Source organism: Erinaceus europaeus, chromosome 10, assembly GCF_950295315.1.
Source record: "Erinaceus europaeus chromosome 10, mEriEur2.1, whole genome shotgun sequence".
NCBI classification, from domain to species: domain Eukaryota; kingdom Metazoa; phylum Chordata; class Mammalia; order Eulipotyphla; family Erinaceidae; genus Erinaceus; species Erinaceus europaeus.
This window is the reverse complement of record NC_080171.1, coordinates 116,534,816-116,553,803: the sequence shown is the minus strand read 5'-3', so window position 1 is coordinate 116,553,803 and position 18,988 is coordinate 116,534,816. Positions and strand designations below refer to the sequence as shown.

The 18,988-nt window shown below is 48.2% G+C and overlaps 1 protein-coding gene across 1 annotated transcript; it reads left to right on the top strand.

The window, feature by feature from the left end:
• Positions 1–607: 607 nt before the first annotated feature.
• On the top strand, positions 608–17,004 carry TUBB6 (tubulin beta 6 class V). Its single transcript, XM_007517172.3, has 4 exons — positions 608–724; positions 1,003–1,111; positions 3,006–3,116; positions 15,031–17,004. The coding sequence occupies exons 1-4, from the start codon at positions 668–670 to the stop codon at positions 16,092–16,094; spliced, it is 1,341 nt and encodes a 446-aa protein (XP_007517234.1). The 5' UTR covers positions 608–667; the 3' UTR covers positions 16,095–17,004.
• Positions 17,005–18,988: the final 1,984 nt, after the last annotated feature.

Here is an 18,988-nt window from a genome sequence, read left to right as displayed (position 1 = left end):
GAGTGTGTGTGTGTGTGGTGTGTGTGTGTGGTGTGTGTGTGTGTGTGAGTGTGTGTGAGTGTGTGTGTGTGTGTGGTGTGTGTGTGTGTGTGTGTGTGTGGGGGTGTGTGGTGTGTGTGTGTGTGTGTGGTGTGTGTGTGTGTGTGGTGTGTGTGTGTGTGTGTGGTGTGTGTGTGTGTGTGTGGTGTGTGTGTGTGTGGTGTGTGTGTGTGTGTGTGGTGTGTGTGTGTGTGTGTGGTGTGTGTGTGTGTGTGTGGTGTGTGTGGTGTGTGTGTGTGTGTGTGTGGTGTGTGTGTGTGTGTGTGTGTGTGTGTGTGGTGTGTGTGTGGTGTGTGTGTGTGTGTGTGTGTGTGTGTGTGTGTGTGTGTGTGTGTGTGTGTGTAGACACCAGGTGCAGCTTTGGGCAGATGTGTGTTGGGGGGTGGCTGCAGCGACAGGAACTGGGGGCGGAGGGTGGGGGCCGGGCAGCCCGGAAGCCGCGCCGAGGAGCGAGGTGGGGACCGGGAGGTGGCCGGGAGGGCGCGGCCCGCCGCCATTGGCCGGGTTGGCCGGGGTGGGGTGCGGGGGGCGGGCCGAGGGTTGGGTCCCGTCCCGCAGCGCCGCTGGGCCTGCAGTCCCTGCCGCCGTCCGAAGAGCTAGAGCCGCGAACGCCGAGCCGGTGCCCGCCATGAGGGAGATCGTGCACATCCAGGCGGGCCAGTGCGGGAACCAGATCGGCACCAAGGTGCGCGGGGCTCCTGGCGCGCAGACCGCGCGGACCCCGGGTGGGGTCGCACCCGCACATCAGCCCTCGGCCCTGCTCCCCGGGGCTCCCCGGCTGTGCCCGAGGCGGGTGGGGCGCGGCCAGGAAGGGGCGTCTGGGTTTGGGGCTCCCCCCACTTCCCACCCCTGCGCCCAGCTGGGAGCGGCTGAGACGCGGCCGGAATTCGGTGGCGCGGGGAGCACCTCGGCTTCTGGGGCCCCCCGGGCGGGCTTCTGAGCGGCTGTCACCCCCACCCCCAGTTTTGGGAAGTGATCAGCGATGAGCACGGCATCGACCCGGCCGGAGGCTACGTGGGCGACTCGGCGCTGCAGCTGGAGAGGATCAATGTCTACTACAACGAGTCGTCGTGTGAGCAGCCCCGGCCCCGCACCCCGACTGTCTCCCCAGCCCTGTCCATCCCCCACCACACACTCCTCCTCCTCCCCGGGCCCATCTGCGTCCCATCCTCATCCACAATGTGCCCACCCAGCCCCTCCCGGACCCCGGCCACCCCCCACCCCGGTCTTTAGACCCCGATCCCCCTTTTTGCACGAGAGTGTGAGAGTGTTTTGCTCTTGGAAAAGTTCTCCCCGAGGTCTAACAGGATCCCGGCTCCTCCCTTGCTCCCCCTGGGGCGGGAAATCGGAGGTCTGTTTATTTCAAACAGCTGCTTCAGGCCTATCCCGAGTCTGGACTCTCCTCCCAGACTGTCCGTTAGGGGTTGATTTGATTGTGAAATCAAAGTGGGCCGAGTCTGCCTCCCACTCCCCCCCACCCCCAGTTTAAATTTTCTCTCGTAATGGGTGTTCTTGGCTCAACGCTGGAGAAACATGCCCTTAAATGACTCTTCTGACTCCATGCAACCCTTCAGAGAGACTCCACACACGACGAGCTGGGAACTACAGGCAGACCTATGTAGCTGGGCGAGTTAAGTAACAAGTCCCAGGATGTGGGTTACTCAGATTTGGGACTAATATTGACCCTGACCTGGGTATCTATATCTGCCTGCATCTCTATTTGTATCTATACCTGTATTGCAGCTACATGCAAGCATTTCTGTAACCATTTCTAGTGTCAAAGTGATACAGGGGCACAAAACCGCAAAAAAAAAAAAAAAAAAGATAAGGCTTTGAAAGAATAGTCAGAGTATGCTACCCAACCACAGAGGATCCGTGAGATGCCACTCTCAGTGCTTTAGTCACTTGCTGCCTTTCAGGACAGAAACTGGGAAGAACAGGAGGATCCATACATGTGGATTTTAGACACCAAGCAACTGGGATGAAAGATCTAGAACTCTGGGGCATTGAAATGAACTTTTGTAAAAAATATATATGTATAGATTCTGTCACTTGGTTTTCTTTTTCTTATGTTGTATTTTAATTTTTACTTACCAGAGCACTGGTCAGCTTTGGCTTATGGTGATGCGGGGCGGGGGGGGGGGGGGGGGGGACTTGAACCAGGTACACTGGAGCCTCAGGCATGAGAGTCTCTTTGCATAACTCTTATGCTATCTACTTCGGCCCTGAAATGAACTTTCTAAATAACACTAAGGAAAATTCTGGGGCACATGCAGTACACTTCCTCTGCAGGCTCTGCCAGGCCACTTCCTTTCCTCAGTCTGGAAGTGCATTGCCAGGCAGAAGTTGTAAAGCAGTGGCCAGGTACCACCATGCAGCCCAACTTCACTGGCAACAATGTCTTGTCCAGTTGTCCTGAAAGTGTGTTTACAGATGAAAATGCTACATTCGTAAATTTCATTCTTCACTTAAGAGTGTGTTCATGGAAACAACCAGTACCTGAAGCAGGGTGCTAAACTTAGCGCGCGCGTTTGTGCATGCACGGAAAGGAGCTGCCCCAAAGCAGAACAAATGTCATAGCAACATTACAGTTTGCTTCAACACAGAAAGCTTCTTTCCATGGAGCTGGAAAAGTAAAACTTTCCTAACAGGAAAAAAAAAAAAGTGTCAGCTTGAACTGGAAAATGCAGGGATAGGACATCAGAAGAGGTGATTTTTCACCCTGCTATTCCTGCACTTCCTCTACCCTGCATGTCTGGGCCGGTTTCCTCGTCTGGGCAATTCAAGGGTGGGATTATGTGCTACCAGGCCCCTTCCAGTGTGATTTTCTGTGATGCTGAGAAAACCAAGCCCCCTCCCTGCAGAAGCACATGCATCTCAGCAGGCTGTAGGTGGGACTTGCTATGGGGAAGGCTATGACGCCAGCACAGACAGTAACCTTGGCAATGGGCTGTGTTCTCTTGCAGCTCAGAAATACGTGCCCAGGGCCGCCCTGGTGGACTTGGAGCCAGGCACCATGGACAGTGTACGCTCTGGGCCCTTCGGGCAACTCTTCCGACCTGACAACTTCATCTTCGGTAGGTTCCATCTTTCCTGTTTTCTTCTGATTTTACATAATCATTTATTGATTTTTATATATCGAGAGAGAGGAAGGACATCTGTGGCACTGCTCCCCTACTCATGAAGCCTCCCCCTTGCAGATAGGGACTGGGGTCTTGAACCTGGGTCCTTGCACATGGTAACCTATGCACTTTACTAGGTGTGCTACTGCCTGACCCCAACTTATTCACTGTTAAAGGTTTATTTCATATGAGAAGTCAGACCACCCACCACTGAGGCCTGAGTATTTGGGGTTTTTTTTAAGTCTTTTTTTTCTTTAATATTTATTTATTTATTCATTCCCTTTTTGTTGTCCTTGTTGTTTTATTGTTGTAGTTGTTGTTTTATAGGACAGAGAGAAATGGAGAGAGGGGGAGAGAAAGATAGACACCTGCAGACCTGCTTCACCGCTCATGAAGTGACTCCCCTGCAGGTGGGGAGCCAGGGCTCGAACCCGGATCCTTCCAGTCCTTGCGCTTTGTGCCACCTGCACTTAACCCACTGCACTACAGCCCGACTCCCTGTTTTTTGGTTTTTTTTAACCAGAGCACTGTTAAGCTCTGGTTTATGGTGCTGTGGGGGATTGAACCTGGGACTTTGGAGCCTCAGGCATGAGAGTCTGTTTGCATAACCATTATACTGTCTACCCTCTGCCTGAGTATTGAGCTGTTTCCTTGACTGCACTTCTCTCTATTTTTTAAACATCAAAGTTTTTTTTATGTGCAAAATAAAAGAAAAAAGCCACAAGAAAACCAGTGAAATAGCTCACTTAGACATTGTGCTCTGTCACCATGCGTGAGACCCAAGTTCAAACAACGGCCTTACTGTGTTGAAGGCAACCTTCATGCTGTGGTTTCTTTCTCTCCCCTTCTTCCTATCCCTCATCTGTATCTAAGGGGAAAAAAAAAAAAGACTTTCATGCCTGAAGCTCCAAAGTCCTAGGTTCAATCCCAGCCAGACCTGAACAGCACTCTGGTAATAGTAATAACAATAACAATAAATAAAAATAAAATCACATAACATGACATAGAAAATCTTTGAGTGAGGTGTCAGGTGGTAGTGCACCTGGTTGAGTGCACATGTTATAAAGCACAAGGACCTGGGTTCAAGTCATCCCCCACCTCCTCCATCCCCACCTGCAGGGGGAAAGCTTCATGAGTGGTGAAGTAAGACTGCAGGTGTCTCTCTGTCTCTCTCCTTCCCCCTTCCTCTCAATTTCTGGCTGTTTCTATCCAATAAATAAAAGTTAATGAAGAAAAAAATCTTAGAGTGGAGGTTGGAAGTCATCACATGGGAGTTTGTCAGTATTGCAGTGGGTTAAGCACAGGTGGTGCGAAGCGCAAGGACTGGTGTAAGGATCCTGGTTTGAGCCCCTAGTTCCCCACCTGCAGGGAGTCACTTCACAGGTGGTGAAGCAGATCTGCAGGTGTCTATCTTTCTCTCCCCCTCTGTCTTCCCCTCCTCTCTCCATTTCTCTCTGTCCTATCCAACAGCAATGGCATCAATAACAACAACAATAATAACTACAACAGTAAAACGACAAGGGCAACAAAAGGGAAAATAAATAAGTAAAATATAAAAAAATTAAAATAAAAAAGAATTTACAAAGAAAAAGTCATCATCACCTGAATTAACCTCATCATTGGGAACTCTTTTAGGTCTTGACTTTTTCTGTAGGGAAGCTATAACCATTATGCTATCTCTCCACCCACATGTGGTTTTATTTTATCAGAATTGACAAAATCTGACCACCTACCTCACTTGCATCTAAAAAAAAAAATGCAGATAACCTCTACCCCTCTGCAGACTGCCAAAAGAAAAAAAAAGTGGTATTGTTAGTATTAACCAACCTCTGTCACCTAGTAACCATTATTTTTAGAATCAAGGTTACATCAAAGTATACAAGAGCAGCACAATCTTGGAGGGTTTCATTGGTACATGACTTAATCACCTTGCAGCAGTGTCAGCCAATGACCCGCTGGAACTGTGACCACGCAAGACCAGAGTTCACGAGGAGTTAGTGAGTTCTCTGGGCATCCTTCCTCCCCGAAGCATGACAAACCACAGAACCAGTGGGACAAGGCAAGCTGCTGATAATTGGCTTAAGGAAAGGTTTCATCACCTTTGATCTTACAGATGAACCAGAATGAGGCTCTCTGCCTTTTCTTACATCAGCAAACCTAAGTTACCAATATTTTATCCACAGATAGGGATATTACATTTCCTTCTTTCTTTCTTTCTTTCTTTCTTTTCTTTTTTTTTTTTTTTACCTCCAGGGTTTATCACTGGGGCTCGGTGCCTGCACTATGAATCCACTGCTTCTGTGGCCATTGTTTCCCTTTTGTTGCCCTTGTTGTTTATCGTTGTTGTCTTTATTGTCATTATTGGACAGGACAGAGAGAAATCGACAGAGGAGGGGAAGACGGAAGGGGAGAGAAAGATACACACCTGCAGACCTGCTTCAACGATTATAAAGCAACCTCCCTGCAGGTGGGGAGCTGGGGGCTCGAACCAGGATCCTTATGCCCATCCCTGCGCTTTGCGCCATGTGCGCTTAACCCACTGCCACCACTCGCCCCCATTACATTTCATTTTATGCTTGCCTGGGATCAAACCCAGAGAAGGTACATGCAGAGCACATGCTAGGGGCCGGGCCTTGGCGTACCCGGTTAATTGTACATAGTACTAAGAGCAAGGATCTGAGTTTAAGGCCCCCAGCTTGGGATGGGGAGAGGATGCTTCACAGGCGGTGAAGCAGGTCTGCAGGTGTCTTATCTTTCTCTCTCCCTCTCAGTCTCCCCTTCCTCTCTCCATTTCTCTCTGTCCAATAAAATAGAATAAAATAGAAATAAAATAGAAAATATGGCCGCCAGGAGCAGTAGATTCATTGTTTCAGCACCCAGCCCCAGTGACAATCAGGAAGCAAAAAAAATACCTGCTGTATCTCTAAGCCTGGGCCTCTGCACACTACATTTTTGTTGTCGACACAGCATGGAGAGAGCCTTGTGTCCCTCCATCTGGAGCGCTGATGAGGGCCTCAGATACTCACTGCCGAGCACGTGCTGCGCATGGCCCCCGGATATTTCACTGAGAACATCTGTTGCTATGAGACAGTGGCAAAATATTTTCAGAAGTCACCAGCTTCCTCTTTTTGTCAAGACCAGAGAGAACTTCATGGCTAATTGTGCTATAAATATTGAGGAAACTGAGTGAATGGTGTGAGCTGCCAGGAGAGTTGGGTTCAGAGTAAATGCACTCAGGACTAGGGCCAGCTGACTTTCTATAGCTCTGTGTCTGCTTACTACCACCAGCTTGGCTTCAGATGTTGCTTTCAACTCCATTTCGGTGAAATAATTCCTAGCTTCTCTGACAGTGGCATTGGCAATTCATCCACTGTAAAGGTGTACTCGTTCTTGTCCTTCTTCTTTCCTTTTTAAAACTATTTATTTATTTCCTTTTGTAGCCTTATTGTTGTAGTTATTATTGTTTTTTGTTGTATTTGCTTATTTATTTATTCCCTCTTGTTGCCCTTGTTTTTTTATTGTTGTAGTTATTATTATTGTTGTCGTCATTGTTGGGTAAAACAGAGAGATGGAGAGAGGAGGGGAAGACAGAGAGGGGGAGAGAAAGACAGACACCTGCAGACCTGCTTCACCGCCTGTGAAGCGACTCCCCTGCAGGTGGGGAGCCGGGGCTCGAAACGGGATTCTTACTCCAGTCCTTGCGCTTTGTGCCACCTGCACTTAACCCGCTGCGCTACAGCCTGACTCCCTGTAGCTATTATTGTTGTTGTCACAAGCACACAGTTTCATTCTGCACCTGGCCCCCCACAGTTCTCTTCTTTTCCTCTCCAGAGTTCCTCGCTTTGATGCCATACACTACACCCAGTTCATGTTTCACTTTGCCTGATTTTGTACATGTGCAGCAACATCTACCTAGGAAACTACAGAAGTATCACTGTGAGGTCTAGAGGGGCTGGTTTTCACAGAGACTGTGGCCTTGTCTCTTACTGAGCCCCGTTCTCGCTGGCCTCCCAGAGCTGCTCTGCGCACGTAAGCTGTCTCCTCAGTGCTCATCAACACTGGCGTGTCTGCAAGTCCTTTGATCTCCGTCAATTCATAGGAAGAGAGAAAAAAAAACAAAAAAAAACTCCATCTCCTTGTTTGGGTTTGCATTTCCCTTATGAGGAGTATGTCAAATATTTAATTACTTGAAATTCCTTCCTTATGAGTAGTCTATTTATATCCTTTGCCCATTTTTTCAAAGGGTGTTGTTTCCTTTGTGGATTTATAGAATGTCTTTATTCAAGTCAGTACACACGGACACACACACACACACACACACACACACACACATACACACACACACTTTTCCCACCTGAATTATTGCTGGGGCTCTGTGCCTGCACAATCCCAGGGCTCCTGGTGGCTTTTTATTATTATTATTATTTTATTTTAATCCCCTTTTGTTGCCCTTGTTTTTATTGTTGTAGTTATTATTGTTGTTGTTATTGATGTTGTTGTTGGATAGGACAGAGAGAAATGGAGAGAGGAGGTGAAGACAGAGAGGGGGAGAGAAAGATAGACACCTGCAGACCTGCTTCACCACCTGTGAAGCGACTCCCCTGCAGGTGGGGAGCCGGGGGCTCGAACCGGGATCCTTGTGCAGTCCTTGCTCTTCGCGCCACGTGCATTTGACTTGCTGCGCTACCGCCCAACCCCTCCACTTATTATTATTATTATTATCATTATTATTATTATTCAGATGGGGACTGGTGCAGCCTCTGCTGCCACAACACCTCCCGTCTCCATGTGGTACCAGAGCCCGTGACTGGCAAGGCAGCCGCCTTACCTGGTGTGCTCTCCCGCCGGCCCTTCACCAGCATGGGGTTTTGTTGTTGTCGTTTGTTTTTTGTACATGGGGACTATCTGGTAAGGAGTGCTACAAGATACTTTCTTTTTTCTGCTTTATTGTTATTAGGAACTCTTTGAATCCCTTGGATCTGGATGGCTGATCTGGATGGCACAAGTCGGGGAAACTGTTATTTTTTCTTTTCTCTTCTTCTCCTTTCCTTTCCTTTCCTTTCTTTTCCTTTCTTTTCTTTTCTTTTCTTCTCGCTGACAGGGTTATTGCTGGTGCCAGCACTAGGAGTCCACTGTACCTGACAGTCATTTTTCCTTTTTTCTTTCTTTCTTTTTTATGCGATAGAACAGAGAAAAATTGAGAGGGGGGAGAGAGAGGGGGGAGAGAGAAAGACACCTGCAGACCTGCTTTGCCACTTGTGAAGTATCTGTCCTGTAGGTGGAGAGCTGGAGGCTCGAACCCAGATCCTTGTGCGGATGGGTCCTTGTACTAAGTACTACGTGTGCTTAACAGGGCATACCACCACCCAGCCTCCTCTGTGATTATTTCTTCAAATAGATTTTTACCCCTTTCCCTCTTCTTCTGGAACCCCCTATGATGTGCAGTTATTCCTTTATATATTTTTTTTACATTTTTTATTAGTTTTATTTATTGGATAGAGACAGCCAAAAATTAAGAGGGAAAGGGTGATAGAGAGGGAGAGAGACAGAGAGACCCCTGCAGCGCTGCTTCCCCACTTGTGAAGCTTTCCCCCTGCAGGAGGGGGCCAGAGCTCAAATCCGGATTCTTGGGCACTCAACGAGGTGCGCCACCACCTGGCCCCGGAGCTATTCCTTTCAATAAGGTTTTTTCTATAGTTTCTTTTCCCCTTTGTTTTCATTTCCTTTCCTTTCTACTGGCCTGTTTAGGTGTTTGATTATTTTCCCTTTTATTGCCCTTGTTGTTTTACTATTGAAGTTATTACTGTTGTTGTTATCGATGCCATCACTGTGCACTTAAACGGTGCACCACTGCCCGGTCCCCAGTTGTATTTATTTGTTTATTTATATTTTTTCCTCCAGAGTTATCACTGAGGCTCGGTGCCTGCACTACAGATTCACTGCTCCTGGAGGCTATTTTTTCCCTTTTGTTGCCCTTGTTGTTTTTATTGTTGTAGTTATTATTGTTGTTGTTATTGATGTTGTTGTTGGATAGGACAGAGAGAAATGGAGAGAGGAGGGGAAGCCACAGAAGGGGAGAGAAAGACAGACACCTGCAGACCTGCTTCACCACCTGTGAAGCGACTCCCCTGCAGGGACCAGGGCCTCAAACCAGGATCCTTACACTGGTCCTTGCGCTTCGCACCATGTGCGCTTAACCCACTGCGCTACCGCCCAGCCCCTATTCTTTATTCTTACTGTATTTCTTTTTTTTAAAAGATTTTATTTATTTATTAATTAGAAAGATAGGAGAGACAGAGAAAGAACCAGACATCACTCTGGTACATGTGCTTCCAGGGACAGAACTCAGGACCTCAAGCTTGAGAGTCTAGTGCCTTAGCCACTGCGCCACCTCCCGGACCACTATTCTTACTGTATTTCTTTAGCTATATTATTTTTGTTTGAAGCTTTCTCATATTTTATCCACCCTTGTTCTAGCTCATTTTGTTCACTGATTTTTTTCTTTCAATGAGCATTCTTAGAATTGTTGCTTTGAGCTCTTTTAGCTAAGTTACGGATGTCACTTGCATTCAGTGTTTCCAGTGTCTTTGTTTTGTTCATTATTTGCAGTCTATTCCTCTGTCTCTTCCTTTTGCTTACAATTTGTTGTCTTCTCTGGGTTGAGTTAAACAGTTCTCTTTCCTTAATTTGATGTGTTGGCCTTATATTAAGATGTAAGGTTTAGGGGGACGGGCGGTGGCACACCTGACTAAGCACACGTATCGCCATGCGGAAGGATCCAGGTTCCAACCCCTGTTCACCACCTGCAAGGAGAATGCTTTATGAACGGTGAAGCAGGTGTCTGTCTCTCTCCCTCTCTATCTCCTCTTCCCTCTCAATTTCTCTCTGTCCTGTCAAGTAAAGATAACATAGCAAGAAAGAAAAAGGGGCCGGGTGGTGGCGCTCTTGGTTGAGCGCACATGTTGCAATGCTCAAGGACTCAGGTTTGAGCCCCAGTCCCCACCTGCAAGGGGAAAGCTTTGCAAGTGGTGAAGCAGTGCTGCAGGTGTCTCTCTCTGTCCCTCTCCCTTCCTTTGACCCCCCTCCCTCTCAATTTCTGGCTGTCTCTATCCAGTAAATAAGTAAAGATAAAAAAAAAGAGAGAGAAAGATTTTTTAAAAAGAAAAAAGAAAGAAAAAGAAAAAGCGGACCACTAGGAAGCAGTGGATTTGTAGTGCTGGCACCAACCCCCAGTGATAACCCTGATTGGAAGAAAAAAGAGAGAGAGAGTCAGGTGGTAGTGCAGCGGGTTAAGTGCAGGTGGCGCAAAGCGCAAAGATCCCTATTTGAGCCCCTGGCTCCCCACCTGCAGGGGAGTCGCTTCACAGGCAGTGAAGCAGGTCTGCAGGTGTCTGTCTCCTCTCTCCATTTCTCTCTGTCCTATCCAACAACAATGACATCAATAACAACAACAATAATAACTACAGCAATAAAACAAGGGCAACGAAAGGGAATAAATACATAAATAAATATATTTTTAAAAGTAGTACATGATATAAGGTCACAGAATGTAGTCATATTGTTTGCCCAGTGTCCCATCCCGCGGGACCTTCAACGTGGGGAAGCCTAGGAGAGGAAGTGAGGACAAGAGACGCAAGAGAAATGAGACAAGGCAGGATTCTGATCAAGTCTGTTTATTAGCACCAAAGGTGCTGTTTTTAAGGCCGGGGAAAGGGGGGAGTTAGCAGTTGGGGATAGTTGATTGATGTGGCATGTTGTCATGGTGATCAGCCGTTATCTGGAAGGTCCTGGGTGATTCATGGGGAAGTAGGTGAGTCACCTGACTTATGAGCAACGGTACAGTGGTGAGGAGCAGAAACTTATCTTTTAAGCAAGGTCTTCTGTGAACAAAGACTCTACGGCCATGCCAATGGCAACCTTGAGGGCACATGTGGGTCCCCACAGCCCAGGATACTGAGCCATCTGCAGCTTCATGTACTGATGTTTCTGCAGGTGTTTGGAGGTGAGAGGTCAAGTGTCAGTACAAAGGGGTAGCTGGCACAGCAGGTATACAATTTCTGCTAGATGGTAGCAAGCATTCAAACCCCCTAGAAACCGCAGGCTGCCAAGCTGGGGGTGAGGGAGATCTTCAGCCGGCCTCCCCTTGCCAGTTTGGTCAGAGATTCCCCAGCAGCCTCAGGCTCTGTGCGGCCCAGCAATGGTCAGTAAGTTCTGCATTCCATACTTTTCCCAGGAGCAGAGTGGTCTGGGAGTTGTAGGTTTGGACTTTGATAAGCAACAGTATCATCAGCAGTCAAGGGGTGGAGGAGTGGGTGGTGGTGCACCCCGTTGAGAGCAGACACATAATTATTCACAAGGACCTGGGTTTGAGCCTCCACTTCCCACCTTCAGGCAGAAAGCTTCACAAGCAGTGAAGCAGGTGTCTATCTTTCTCTCTCCCTCTCTGTCTCCCTTTCCTCTCTCAGTTTCCCTCTGTCCTATTTAATAAAGAAAAGAAAAAAAGGGGAAAATGTCTATCAGGAGTGGTAGATTTGTAGTGTTGGCACTGAGCCCAAGTGATAACTCTGGCAGGAAAAAAAAAGTCACAGGCAGATGGGGGACAGGTTCTCCTCCATTCTCCCTCTCCCTCTCCCTCTCCCTCTCCCTCTCCCTCTCCCTCTCCCTCTCCCCCCACCTCCCTCTTGCCTCCAGGGTTATTGCTGGGGCTCAGTACATGTGCTACAAATCCACTGCTCCTATGGCCTTTTTTTTTTTCCTTTGGCATTTTTGGATAGGACAGAGAGAAATTGAGAGGAGGAAGGGGAAGATAGAGAGGGAGAGAGAAAGACAGACACCTGCAGACCTGCTTCACCACTTGTAAAGCAGCCTCCCTGCAGGTGAGGAGCCCGGGGCTCTAGCCAGGATTCTTGCACGGGCCCTTGCCCTTTGTGCTGTGTGCGCTTAACCTGATGTGTCAGCACCCAGCCCCTGGGACAGGTGCTCTCTCTGAAATATTTCCTCCCCAGGGGGGAAGCGACCGTGGGCCTGGAAGTGCCACTGCTGGGGTCTGTTTCCAGCAACTTCCAGAAACAGCTTTCCTTGCAACCTCCTGCTAGTAGGGCCTGCCTGAGAGCTTTAAGATCTCAGAAGGAAGCAGCAAACATCCTAGGCAGCCCTGTGACTGACCCAGGCATAGGTGGGATAGTTGTTTTGCATAACGCAGAAGCCAGTTGTAGCGTGCGACTTCTCTTGTGAGGAGGCCACAAGGGGAAGTTCAAGTTCCACTAATGAGCCTTCCCCAAAGTCACGGGAACCATGGGGTTAGCTGCAGGCTCAAACGGTCAAGTCACTTGCTAGAGCTGCCATTGCACTAGCGTCTGATAGTCATAAGGCCTGTCAGATGGCCTCGGACACCCTTCATAGCTGGGCTTTGAGGTGTTCCAACTCTCAGCCCTGGTCCTTTGACTGTTTTCTACCACTGTGGCACTGGCCTTTGCTGGTACGTTATCTGTTCCCTCAGTGCTTGAGCATAAATGGCTCCAGGGTTCTGTTATTCTCCAAAGGAAGAAGGTAGCTCAGGCTTACACACCTGGCTGAGTGCTCCCCTCACTGAGACAGCCATAGGATGTCCATATCTCAGCCTCCAGCTCCTTCCTTGGGTCCTGGCATTCTAGGCAAAATTATTATTATTATTTTAATTTAAAAAATATTTATTTTCCCTTTTGTTGCCCTTGTTTTTTTAATTGTTGTAGAATTATTGTTGTTGTTATTGATGGCGTTGTTAGATGGGACAGAGAGAAATGGAGAGAGGAGGGAAGACAGAGAGGGGGAGAGACAGATAGACACTTGCAGACCTGCTTCACTGCCTGTGAAGCGACTCCCCTGCTGGTTGGGGTGCCGGGGGCTCGAACCAGGACCCTTGTGCCGGTCCTTGTGCTTTGCACCACGTGCGCTTAACCCGCTGTGCTACCGCCTGACTCCCTATGATTATTATTATTTTAAGAAACTGAATTAGTTTTTTTTTCTTATTATCTTTACTCATTGGATAGAGACAACCAGAAATAGAGAGAGTAGGAGGAGATAGAGAGGGAGAAAGAGAGACCTACAGCCCTGCTTCACCACTCACAAAGCTTTCCCTCTGCAGGTGGGGACTAGGGGCTTGAACCCTGGTCCTTGCGCATTGTAATATGCATGCTCATCTAGGTGTGCCACTGCCTGGCCCTCAGCTTTCTCTAAAGTTCTTCTCAACCTTTCTATGGAAGCAATATGAGGGCAAGCATCACTTCATTTAATTAGAAATGCAAAAGAAATCGTGCTTAGAAAACTTCTGCAATAGTCTCTCTTGAGAATGTGGAATAAAAAAAAAACTTTTCATGTGAAAAAGTATTTCTGTTCTGAAAAATATATTTGTATATCATTGAAAATTCAGAATGCTAGCAGAGAGAGGAAAGTAGCTTCTTTTTACCTTTTATTCCTCCTTAAAATTTACCATGTGCAAGAATGGCCATTTTGAAAATAAGAATGGAATGATCAGGTTGATGCATATGTACATCTTAGAGAGTGGCACCTGTGAGGAGCTGGGTGGTGTGTATCCGGTACTAAATGCAGGGACCCAGGCTCAAGCCCCCGGCTCCCCACCAGCCAGGGGGAAGCTTCACAGGTGATGAAGCAGGTCTGCAGGTGTCTACCATTCTCTATCTCCCTCCTTCCGCTCTCAATTTCTCTCTGCCCTGCCCAATAAAATGCAAAAAATGGCCGCCAGGAGTAGTGGATTCGTAGTGCTAGCACTGAGCCCCAGCTATATATAACCCTGGAGACAAAAGAAGAAAAAAAGAAAGAAAGAAAGAAAGAGAGAGGGAGAGAGAGAGAGACAGAGAGAGAGAGAGAAGGAAAGAACAAGGACCGGCATAAGGATCCCAGTTCAAGCCCCCGGCTCCCCACTTGCAGGGGAGTCGCTTCACAGGCGGTGAAGCAGGTCTGCAGGTGTCTGTCTTTCTCTCCCCCTCTCTGTCTCCCCCTCCTCTCTCCATTTCTCTCTGTCCTATCCAACAACAAAGACATCAATAACAACAACAATAATAACTACAACAATAGAAACACAGCAACAAAAAGGGAAAATGAATAAATATTTTTTAAAAAGGTACAGAACATAAGTTCTCTATTAAAAAAGAAAGAAAGGACTATATAAATTGATAGCTAGGTAAACTTATTTTTTATATTTTATTTATTTATTTTCCTTTTTGTTGCCCTTGTTGTTATCATTGTTGTGGTTATTATTGTTGTTGTTGTTGTTGCTGATGTCATTGTTGCCGGATAGGACAGAGAGAAATGGAGAGAGAGAAGGGGGAGACAGAGAGGGGGAGAGAAAGACAGACACCTGCAGACCTGCTTCACCGCCTGGGAAGCGACTCCCCTGCAGGTGGGGAGCCGGGATCCTTGCACTTTGCGCCATGTGTGCTTAACCTGCTGCACTACCACCCAGCCCCCAGTTAACTTTTACGATGCTGCACTTCTTCTTCTAGCGTTTGCCCTTCTTCCGTAGCCAGTCAACAGCGTCAGGTTGAAAGCTGTCAGGAGCTGCTTGTTGCTGGCTTTGAAAGTGACTGGGATCCATGTGGATTCAGTCGGCTAGGAAGGATCGTCAGTTTCCCCAATGAATGGGTACTCACGGGATGCACCACGAGAAGGTCGATCCAATGCATCCCGATGCTGTACTAATTCGCACGCTCACCAGTCACTTTAGTGCGTGTGTTTCCCTACCCCTGACTTTTTGCCTTACCGAATCGCTGCGTATATTTTTCACCCCCATTTAAAAAATAATGAGCGATTCCTTCCTACCTCACTCTACTTAAACCACATGCTTCTCTTCCCCCCCCCTTTTTTTTTCCAGGACAAACCGGTGCAGGAAACAACTGGGCAAAGGGCCACTACACAGAAGGGGCAGAGCTGGTGGACTCGGTGCTGGACGTGGTGAGGAAGGAGTGTGAGCACTGCGACTGTCTGCAGGGCTTCCAGCTCACCCACTCCCTGGGCGGAGGGACGGGCTCGGGCATGGGCACTCTGCTCATCAGCAAGGTCCGAGAGGAGTACCCCGACAGGATCATGAACACCTTCAGCGTCATGCCTTCCCCCAAAGTCTCCGACACGGTGGTGGAGCCTTACAACGCCACCCTGTCCGTCCACCAGCTGGTGGAGAACACGGACGAGACGTACTGCATCGACAACGAGGCCCTGTACGACATCTGCTTCCGCACCCTGAAGCTCACCACCCCCACCTACGGGGACCTCAACCACCTGGTGTCGGCCACCATGAGCGGGGTGACCACCTCCCTGCGCTTCCCGGGCCAGCTCAACGCCGACCTGCGCAAGCTGGCCGTCAACATGGTGCCCTTCCCTCGACTGCACTTCTTCATGCCCGGCTTCGCCCCCCTGACGGCTAGAGGCAGCCAGCAGTACCGGGCCCTGACGGTCCCCGAGCTGACCCAGCAGATGTTCGACGCCAAGAACATGATGGCGGCTTGTGATCCCAGACATGGGCGCTACCTCACCGTGGCCACTGTTTTCCGGGGCCCCATGTCCATGAAGGAGGTGGACGAGCAGATGCTGGCCATTCAGAACAAGAACAGCAGCTACTTCGTCGAGTGGATCCCCAACAACGTCAAGGTAGCCGTGTGCGACATCCCCCCTCGGGGCCTCAAGATGGCCTCCACCTTCATCGGCAACAGCACGGCCATCCAGGAGCTGTTCAAGCGCATCTCCGAGCAGTTTTCTGCCATGTTCCGCCGAAAGGCCTTCCTGCACTGGTTCACGGGCGAGGGGATGGATGAGATGGAGTTCACAGAGGCCGAGAGCAACATGAACGACCTGGTGTCAGAATACCAGCAGTATCAAGAAGCTACGGCCAATGATGGAGAAGAAACTTTTGAAGATGATGAAGAAGAAATCAATGAATAGAGGAGTGTCCCTGTCTCCAATACTCTATATTTCTTTCAGATGTTCTTTTTTTTTTTTTTTTTCTCCCTTCCAGGGTTATCTCTGGGGCTCGGTGCCTGCACTACGAATCCACTGCTCCTGGCAGCCTTTTTTTTTTTTTCTTTCTTTTCTATTTTATGTTGGATAGGACAGATAGAAATTGAGAGAGGAAGGGGAGATAGAGAGGGAGAGAGAAAGATAAGACACCTGCAGATCTGCTTCACGGCATGTGAAGTGATTCCCCACTCCTACCCCTGCAGGTGGGGAGGCGGGGTCTTTGCTCAGTGCCATGTGCACTTAACCGGGTGCACCACTGCCCGCCCCCTCTCAGATGTTCTTTCTCTAACTCTGATGCTTCTTAACCCCAGTGGCCCCTGCATAGTGCACTACTCTAAATGTGTCAGTACAGAACCCTCACAAGTGCAATCTAAGTGTAGAGTAATGTACATTGAAATAGCAGAGAACTGGCCGTCCTACCTAGTCAGCAGATGAGGCTACTAAGGTTTTTCTTTCTTTTTTTTTTTTTAACCAGAGCACTGCTCAGCTCTGGTTTATGGTGGTACAGGGATTGAACCTGGGGCTTTGGAGCCTCAGGCATGAGAGTCTCTTTGCATAACTATTATGCTATCTACCCCTGCCCCCCAGCTACTAAGATTTTTTTTTTTTCTGCTGGAAGACTTGCACCAACTCATGTGCCATAAATAAAGGGCTGAATAAATCCTATTTCTATTTGGTGTCCACCTATGTCTGAAAATTAGCCAGGGAGTTAGTTAGACATAGTATTTTTCATTCTTTGTGAAGAAAACCAAAGCTGTGCAGTGTTGCCTTATACTGAATATGCAATATTGAACTTGAAACAACCTACTATTCATAATAAAACACTAAGACTCTTCCCTTGTCTCTTCCAGCCTCTAATTACAGGACCGATTTCGATTTGTTACTCTGTCAAAATACCCCGCTTATCTTGTTCGTGTTCTCTTTCTGGGGTGAACTGCCCCCACTGGAGTCCTCGAAAAAAAATTTTTTTGTTTGTTTTGAGAGTAAAGAGTCTGGAAACTTTGTTAGTAGCCAGAATTTTGATGGTGAAAGTCTGGCATGTATGTATCAAAGCCCATCACCCCCATCTGTAACTAGTACTTAGACCTCCCACAGACATCTTTCATCTTCCTGGGTCATGTCCTGGGCAGGTCAATCCTATTCTACTTGGGTGAGACATACCAGAGGACCCACAGAGAATGATCTTCAGCCTTCTGGGTAAAGCAGAGGGAAAGGGGAAAAAGTACAAGTGGCGGTGGCTACAGGGACAAGGCAGGGCAGTGCTGAGAGTTGCTGTGCTTCCTTTCATGATCACTCAGACCAGAGCCAGGTGACAATAGCCAGGCCCAGCCCAAAGGATGAACCGTTCTCCATCTAAAAATCACTTTCTGGGGGGTGGGGCAGTAGTGCAGCAGGTTAAGTAGTGCAGCACGTGGCACAAAGCGCAAGGACTGGTGTAAGGATCCCGGTTCGAGCCCCCGGCTCCCCACCCGCAGAGGAGTCGCTTCACAGGCGGTGAAGCAGGTCTGCAGGTGTCTTTCTCTCCCCCTCTGTCTTCCCTTCCCCTTTCCATTTCTCTCTGTCCTACCCAACAACGACATCAACAACAGCAATGGTAATAATGATAAAACAACCAGGGCAACTCTCCAGGAGCGGTGGATTCGTGGTGCAGGCACCGCATCCCAGCAATAACCCTGGAGACAAAAAAAAAAAAAAAAAAAAAATCACTTTCTGGTTTCTATAAATAGCCACAGCTTTGCTAGTCATTTTTAAACTCCACAGAGCACAGTTAGGCTCCTTTTCCTAGTAATTGGCAGACAACACTGTTCACTAGTGTTTCTGGTTATTTCTCCTTTTTATTGGTTAGGAGAGAGAAATTGAGAAAGGGAAGATAGAGGAGAAAGACACCTGTAGACCTGCTTTACCCACTGTGAAGCAACCCCCTGCAGGTGGGGAGCCGGGGGCTCGAACCAGGATCCTTACTCGGGTCCTTGTGCTTTGTACTATGTGAATTTAACCTGGCACATCAACACTGGCCGCCCTGGTTCTCTGTCCTACATGTGGCTGCTTTTAATGTAAAAAATAAAGGGCATGGAGGAGGCTGGGCAGTGGTGCACCTGGCTAAGCGCACATAGTACTAAGCATAAGGACCCGTTCAAGGATCTGGGTTCAAGCCCCTGGTTTCCCACCTGCAGGGGGGACACTTTATAAGTGGTGAATGAAGCAGGTCTGTGAGTGTCTTTCCTCTATCTCCCCCTCTTCTCTCAATTTCTCTCCGTCCTACCCAATAAAATTGAAAAAATGACCTCCAGGAGCATGGATTCGTAGTGTCCGCACCGAGCCCCAGAGATAACCCTGGAGGCAAAGAAAAAATATATACACATACAAAATAAATGGCATGGAACTTTTTAAATTTTATTGTTGGTGGTGTCATCGTTGTTAGGACAGAGAGAAATGGAGAGAGGAGGGGAAGACAGAGAGGGAGAGAAATAAACACCTGCAGAACTGTGAAGATTTCTTGCAGATGGGAACCGGGGGCTCGAACCGAGATCCTTAAGCTGGTCCTTGTGCTTCACACCATATGCGCTTAACCCATTGTTCTACCGCCTGACTCCCAGCATGGAACTTCTAAATGGGGGGATACATGGGGCTGGAAGATAGTTCACCTTGTTTTTTTTTTTTTTTTCCTCCAAGAGGATTTTTTTTTTTTTTTCCCTCCACGGTTATTGCTGGGCTTAGTGCCTGCACCATGAATCCACGCTCCTGGAGGCCATTTTTCCACCTTTTTGTTGCCGTTTCATTGTGGTTATTATTGCCATTGTTGAGTTGCTTTGTTGTTG